The sequence below is a fragment of the Hyaloscypha bicolor genome, assembly GCF_002865645.1.
Source record: "Hyaloscypha bicolor E unplaced genomic scaffold K444scaffold_53, whole genome shotgun sequence".
NCBI classification, from domain to species: domain Eukaryota; kingdom Fungi; phylum Ascomycota; class Leotiomycetes; order Helotiales; family Hyaloscyphaceae; genus Hyaloscypha; species Hyaloscypha bicolor.
The window spans coordinates 3,084,358-3,090,886 of NW_020194555.1; the positions used below are offsets into that span (position 1 = coordinate 3,084,358).

At 46.4% G+C, this 6,529-nt stretch overlaps 3 protein-coding genes across 3 annotated transcripts; 1 reads left to right on the plus strand and 2 right to left on the minus strand.

Annotated features, from left to right (window-relative positions):
• Window positions 1-278: 278 nt before the first annotated feature.
• On the minus strand, window positions 279-3,640 carry K444DRAFT_651778 (MCM-domain-containing protein). The gene is made up of 3 exons (XM_024885737.1): window positions 3,302-3,640; window positions 748-3,253; window positions 279-692 (listed from the first exon to the last, which is right to left on the minus strand). Exons 1-3 carry the CDS (start codon window positions 3,574-3,576, stop codon window positions 570-572), a joined length of 2,904 nt encoding a protein of 967 aa, XP_024739798.1. The 5' UTR covers window positions 3,577-3,640; the 3' UTR covers window positions 279-569.
• A 360-nt stretch (window positions 3,641-4,000) lies between these two features.
• Window positions 4,001-4,834, plus strand: K444DRAFT_586325 (uncharacterized protein; the record flags this gene model as incomplete). Its single annotated transcript, XM_024877969.1, has 1 exon — window positions 4,001-4,834. The coding sequence occupies one exon, from the start codon at window positions 4,001-4,003 to the stop codon at window positions 4,616-4,618; it is 618 nt and encodes a 205-aa protein (XP_024739799.1). The 3' UTR covers window positions 4,619-4,834.
• K444DRAFT_610915 (ribonuclease H1 small subunit) lies at window positions 4,303-5,261 on the minus strand. The gene is made up of 3 exons (XM_024879845.1): window positions 5,097-5,261; window positions 4,756-5,048; window positions 4,303-4,711 (listed from the first exon to the last, which is right to left on the minus strand). The coding sequence occupies exons 1-3, from the start codon at window positions 5,221-5,223 to the stop codon at window positions 4,670-4,672; spliced, it is 462 nt and encodes a 153-aa protein (XP_024739800.1). The 5' UTR covers window positions 5,224-5,261; the 3' UTR covers window positions 4,303-4,669.
• Window positions 5,262-6,529: the final 1,268 nt, after the last annotated feature.

A 6,529-nucleotide genomic window follows, 5' to 3' on the forward strand; every position in this document is an offset into this window, starting at 1 on the left:
GATAGATCAAGACTCCGTGTTATGCGCAGTATGCTTGCATCCGCGTATTCGTACGCTGCTCGAATATAGTAGCTTCAACTCTTGCCATTCACCACGACCCTGAGTTGTTATTGCAGTTCATTAGAGAGGCGTGGTCGAAACATCTGATAAGTGGAGTAGTCAAGAGTTGTACAGTGCTCCTTGCCACCAAACTCCGTAAATTTACTACCTCCACTGTGGATCCGAAGATCGTGATGCATGCGGAGAACTTGCCGGATCGACAGTAACAAGCATGGATACAGAAAGATACTGTATTATTTGGTAGTATTTTTAAAGAAGCGAGAAACAGTTGCACTTGCAAGTTACGATGTCCACTCCCTGGCCGACTGGCATTTCCTCACTTCGTGATAAATTCCGCGACTTCAGTGAAGACTTTCGTTTCATTAGACACCTCCTTGTAGACAAAACCACGCCAAACTCTAACAAATAACGCCCAGCGCCCAAAGGCATCTCATGGTATCCACTCCGTGCGCGCCTCTGTTATCAGCACACCACCGCTCATCATTCATACAATCCGCTCCACCTCCTATCTAATACTCCTCGACCGCACAATTGGGATGCAGAACGTACACAGTCTTCTCAGCTGTACTTGAGCTGCCTTCTCCGTCTTCACCCACCAAACCTTGGCCTCTTATTGCCATGAGAATATTTTCCTGTTACAGCAGTTAGTGTATGTGTAAGGATGAAGGGGGGAGGGAAAGAGCTCACCTTAACCATTCTCCTGATTATCTTCTTCGTCAATGCCATCTCTGCATGGTAATCCGCCTCCCCATTCAACTCGTTCTCCTTCTGTTCCAAATACCACTCCACAAGCGTCTCCCCATCAACGCCCTCTCCATTGCTCATCTCATCTTCATTGACTCTCTGTACAAGAAGATTGACCACACTGATGTATTTATCATACGAGATCTTCGTCTTCTGTTTCTCGCCGCTGGCAGCTGCAGGGGCAGCAGGGGCAGCAGCACTTGGTCCAGCTCCACCATCTGGACCATTGTCTCCATCCTCATCGTCATCTGCATCAGCCATGGGAGAATCCCCATCAGTATCTCTACGATGACCATTCGTGCCATTTGCAACCACAGCATCCTCGTCCTCTTCATCGACTTCGACATCATCTTTCTCAACTGAGATAATACTCTGTCTCAGAAGGTTGAAAGCCTCAATGACCATGGCCGGTGTAATTTCTTCAACGCAATTGGCTTTGGCGATAGCCTCGGAGAGTCGAATCATGGATTCAAGTTGACGGACGGTGATTCTGTAGCTGTTTCGGCCGATTCCTCCTTGAGCATCATCGCTTCGAAGCTCCTTGTACTTCTGCACGAGGATCTCCTTTGCCTCAGGTGTAAATTCTGGCTTGAAGGTCTTCGCAAAACGAATGTAGCGTTGCAGTTGTTCTGTCGTGAACTCTGGCTGCACGGCCTCGTCACGGAGCTGATGGATACCAACGATGTGCTCTGCGAGATGACGGTCGACAGTCTCATTACATTCATCCAAGATGACGAAGAACAGATCGAAACGTGACATGATAGGAGCAGACATATTGATGTTGGCCCGCAGCGTAGTCTTTCGGTTGTATCGACCTCCAACAGGGTTTGCAGCTGCCAAAATCGAGGTTCTGGCATTTAAAGTTGCTTGAATACCAGCCTTGGCAATGGAGATGGTCTGCTGTTCCATAGCTTCGTGGATAGCAACTTGATCGCTGATGTCCATCTTGTCGAACTCGTCAATGGCGCAAATGCCGTTGTCTGCCAACATCAAAGCACCAGCCTCGATGGTGAACTCTCCCGTCTCTTCATCCTTGACCACAGCAGCTGTAAGACCTGCTGCTGAAGATGCCTTACCAGAGGTATAGACAGCTCGGGGCAAGAAAGAGCAGATATACTTCAGAAATTGTGACTTTGATGTTGAAGGATCACCGACAATGCAAATGTTGATGTCACCTCTCAGTGCCATTCCTTCAGGGGTAGTCTTGCTCAAGCCGCCCATCAGCTGAAGAAGAAGACCCTTCTTGACAATTTCATGGCCGTAGACCATAGGAGCAAGGGAGTTGACAAGTCGAGAGTAGATGTGATCACTATGAACCATTTCCCGGAGATCCTCAATCTCGGCGTGAGTCATCGATGCAAGGACAGCTTCTTGTGCATGATCTCCGGGCTCGTTGGGATCGATTGGGGCTGTCTGATTGAGTGAAGCCAAAATATTGTTGGACTGGCCATTCAGCTGCTGGCTCACGGCTGATCCAGTGGTGGAGGTGTCTGGAGTCACCATACAGGCCAAGAAAGCAAGTCGGTAGGTAAGATCGCGCACACCAAGAGCCTTGAGGCCGGTTACACCGCCAGCGTCTCCACTTCTGTTCTGGTTGTCTCGTACAGCCACCGGTCGAACTCCAGGAAGACCGAGTTGGCTGACATCGGGGACAACGATAAGGGCTCCAGTGAAGATACATTTCTCTCCAGCCTTCGCTCGGTCGACAATCTCTCCACGCAGGATGACATCCATTGTTCGAGGCATGCTACCCGTTGGGATTTCTGAACTGTTCTCCTGGACTCGGACCTTTTGCCAATCGACGAAAGTGCTTTGTCTGATATCTAATCTCCATCCCTGACGGTTGTTGCAAAGCTCGTTCGGGCATTGTGTTGGCTCGGTGTATCTAAAAGTCTGCTCAACATTGGGGACGGCACTTCGGCAGGCTTCGCAAGTGAAAGTGGCAAGGGAGAGTTCTGGTCGGACTTCGGATGTTCTGGTGACTGTGCCTGAAATTGAGAGCAATTGACCAATGTTTTGGGTTCTCAAGTGTCGAACTCGGGAGACAAGGGGAAGGTTGTAGAAGGCCAAAGCAAAGATCTTGTCGGTTTGCTGATTGGTGGTCTTGTCTCCTTGGAAGTCAGATTGACTGGCAGATGCTGCGTTGCTCGCACCTGAAGAAGTCTGGTTGCTGGAAGCGGTAGGCTGGCGATGGTCGCGAAAGTATCTTGGTTCGTACTTGGCGATCATATTGTGTAATCCCTTGGTTAGGAATGGCACGAATCTGTAGTATTCTTCAACGATACCGTCGGCCAAGGCTCCACCTTTGTATGACGAGAGATGTGTATAGTCGACATAGAGCGTCGAAAGCTGGTACGTCCTCAAGCCGTGGATCTGGGCGATGTAGTATTTATCTGTGGTAACAGCGCTCGCAGGCGGTGCACCCGATGGTGAGGGCTCTTCGATGAAGCTGCAAACATGTCAGAGCTGCTATGATCAGACAGGGACACCTCCTTACTTTTCCAGGAAATCTTCGAAGTTGAGCTGAACGTATTGTCCGATCGCATCCTCTACTCGTGGAACTGGACGATCTTTTCTTTTTGGTCTGCTTGTTCCAGCCGCAACCTGATCATCTGCGAATCCTTCATCGTCGCTCAAAGGCGCAATGCTCTCAGAGGGAGGGCCGCGAGGTCTGGCCGAAGAGCCTCTTTGGGCCGGACGGGCTCGTGGTGTACCATTTCTGCTGGAAGCACCAAGCTCAGATTCAATGGCATCAGACATCATTGCAGCCATGGTGGACAATTTAGGGAGTGTCCGTGAATGAGTTGTGGTGTTGAGGATCGCTGGTGGTTTTCAGGAGGTCGAAAATTGGCGGGCGTTTAAACACGAAAGCGCGTCGAGGACGCGAAATTTCTGCGTTGTAACGTGTTGATGGGCACCGGAATAAAGTGGTTTTCCAAGCCAAGCGAAAAAGGGGCATTTGAGCACGTGATCAAGTCCAGAGAAATCATTCATTGTTCATCGCTATGCATCTCATGAAGACTGCTTTGCTGTTGGTTTTGTGGGAGAGTAATTTAGATCCAAAATTTCGTTTTTAAACAAATTTCAAAACCCCATGTTGGGATGGGAGATTCCCTCCTAGCTTGCACGACGTCATTCGCTACACTCCTTCCCAAATCTCACTTGTTCTGAATATACCCCAAGAAATTATATGATCATGCCAGCCTTCACGAAGCCTCCCAAATCCCATTTAATGACCTATAGAATCGGTCGAGGAGAGCAAGGCGTCCTAACATATGAGCCTTACAAATCCTATCTCCTTCCCCACTGGCGCTTTCGCACCGTGCCCATTGCTCAAGCTTCGTCCGAGACGCTCTGGAATAAGTTCCTTGAATTCTACGAACAGAATGATTTCGTTGGTATGGACATGGCCAGAAAGTTCATCCAGATGGGGATGACCAGATCAAAACGGTATGCGAATTACAAAGGAGGGAGGAAGTATGTTGATGGGAGGGGGAAGGGGAATATGATAGAGAAGAGTAAGGGTCATGATGGGGAAAAAGAGAAGGAAAAGGCGAGTGGGATTTTCAAGGAAGTGTGGGAAAGATGCAGACACCATCAAGGGTATCAGGAGATGAAGAAAGAGTTTCTGAGAGTGCAGAAAGAATGGTTGAAGACGGAGGGGCGAGTCAAGCCAGAAGATCAGGAAGTGGAGAGGATGCCGAAGAAACGAAATAATAGTCGGATCAAGGTTGAAGACGCAAACGAGACGGGGGTGGCGCTCCAAGGAAGAGACTCAAGGTCGAACCTGACTGAAAGAGCTTCATTATCCTAGTATAATGAACGCCATGCCACGCCATCTAGAAAAGCCATAATCCTATCCCCTTCAATCCTTCGACTCGGGGTTTTCGTCCGATATGGAATGGATCTGGAAATGTCAGATTGGACTCCTTCACGGCCTGGAAAACATACCTGCTCAGAGAGAGCAATCCACTCCTCAATGCCCCTCACATATGGATCCGTAACATCATCCGGTAGCGCCTCATGTCCCCAAAGCATTATGTGATCGAAATCTGACTGCTCCTCCATAATCTTCACGTCCACCTCCTCTTCTACCTCTTCCACTTCATCATCGTCAACCGCAGGCTTCGATTTGGGCAAAACTCGATCCGTAGTTGAAACTACAGCTCCTCGATATCCCTTCGGAACCATCATTTGCTTCCCATGAAGTTTCCTGCCTCGGAAATACGCAACAGTTTTGCCATCTGCACACAGTTAAGATACAATACCTGCATCAGGACCAGGTATCTTACCTGGCGTCTTGGTTGGATTCCAATACCTCCTCGAAGCGTCGACGGGACCATTATGATTGATTCGACAAGGCAAGACATTGGGCGTACATTTGCCTTTATGGCTCTTACTCTTCTCAATTGTAAGCATCGTGATGTCGTCGTAAGAGTAACCTTTTTACATTCACAGTCACGCGTTTGAAAGAGCACGCGACGAGCGCGTTCGCGCTAGAAGTATCCACTAGCCAACCGCCCAAACCCCCATCCGCCCACGCCTAAAAAATCGATTTTTAATCACACCTTCATTATAATTATAAATCCTTTGATATATTAACATCCCATAGTATTTTCAATATCCTAATAACTATATATTTAATTTAATCTTGTAGTGCGGCTAGAATCGCCTGTTAATATCGAATTTTTTGATTTTTGGTATGTGCCCGGCTTACTAAAAATTATGAGGTGCAGCCGCATATCAAAAATCAAAAACTTCGATATTAACAGGCGATTCTAGCCGTACTACAAGATTAAATTAAATATATAGTTATTAGGATATTGAAAATATTATAGAATATTAATATATTAAAGGATTTATAATTATAATAAAGATATAATTAAAAATCGATTTTTTAGGTATAGGCGGTATAATAGCAGGATTGAGGTAATAGCCAGGGCTCAAAGATCCAAGAATCTCATATATTGAAAATACTAAGCTAAAGAAAGAAGGAGAGAGAGAGAGAAGGAGAAGGGATAAAAGGAGGGAAATACTAGCTAAAACCACTGAAATGCCGGCTAGTTAGGTGAAACTAGTTATATAATAGCTACCCCCCTTTGGCCCCCAGCTAGTGCCGTTATATTATCTCTCCCGGAAACCAAATCTGAATACCCTTATTTAGGTATATGAAATATAAAGGAAATAGGATCTTTAATAAAAACCCCTAAAACGGCTCGCTTTTAATAGTTACTATCTGACTAATAGCTATCTCTATCTCTACCTGAGGCTCTAGAACTAGTCTTAGACCCAAAATTATTTATAGAACCCAAATTATTCCCAGAATCGTCTATAGAGCCAGGTTCGTCTATAGAGCCGTCTAAAAAGCCAAGCTTATCTAAAGAATTATTTGCAGAATTGTCTATAGAATTCAAATCATCTATAGAACTATTCAAAGAACTATTTTCTATATCCGATTTAATCTCGGCTCTAGAGCTAGCTTTTCTAGGGTCTTATTAGCTCTCGGTTTCCTTAGAGAACAAGTTATTAGCAGGAGAATATTATATATAAGCTTCTTCTGGAATAGAATTATTCGAATTATCTGAATTAGAGAAGTAGTATTATATAAGGGGTAGCCGTATAAGGGGCAAACGAGGAAGAGGCAAACGAGGAAGGGGCAAACGAGGAAGGGGCAAACGAGGAAGGGGCAAATGAGGAAGGAGCAAATAAGAAAGGGGCGAATATA

Excerpts from the sequence above, each read along its gene's own strand:
- K444DRAFT_610915 (XM_024879845.1), bottom strand. The coding sequence starts at position 5,223 with ATGCTTACAATTGAGAAGAGTAAGAGCCATAAAGGCAAATGTACGCCC. Across the intron at positions 5,049-5,096 it reads GAATCCAACCAAGACGCCAG|ATGGCAAAACTGTTGCGTAT; the intron begins GTAAGATACCTG and ends AACTGTGTGCAG. Across the intron at positions 4,712-4,755 it reads GGATTGCTCTCTCTGAGCAG|ATCCATTCCATATCGGACGA; the intron begins GTATGTTTTCCA and ends TGACATTTCCAG.
- K444DRAFT_651778 (XM_024885737.1), bottom strand. The coding sequence starts at position 3,576 with ATGGCTGCAATGATGTCTGATGCCATTGAATCTGAGCTTGGTGCTTCC. Across the intron at positions 3,254-3,301 it reads TTCGAAGATTTCCTGGAAAA|CTTCATCGAAGAGCCCTCAC; the intron begins GTAAGGAGGTGT and ends ACATGTTTGCAG. Across the intron at positions 693-747 it reads TAATCAGGAGAATGGTTAAG|GAAAATATTCTCATGGCAAT; the intron begins GTGAGCTCTTTC and ends CTGCTGTAACAG.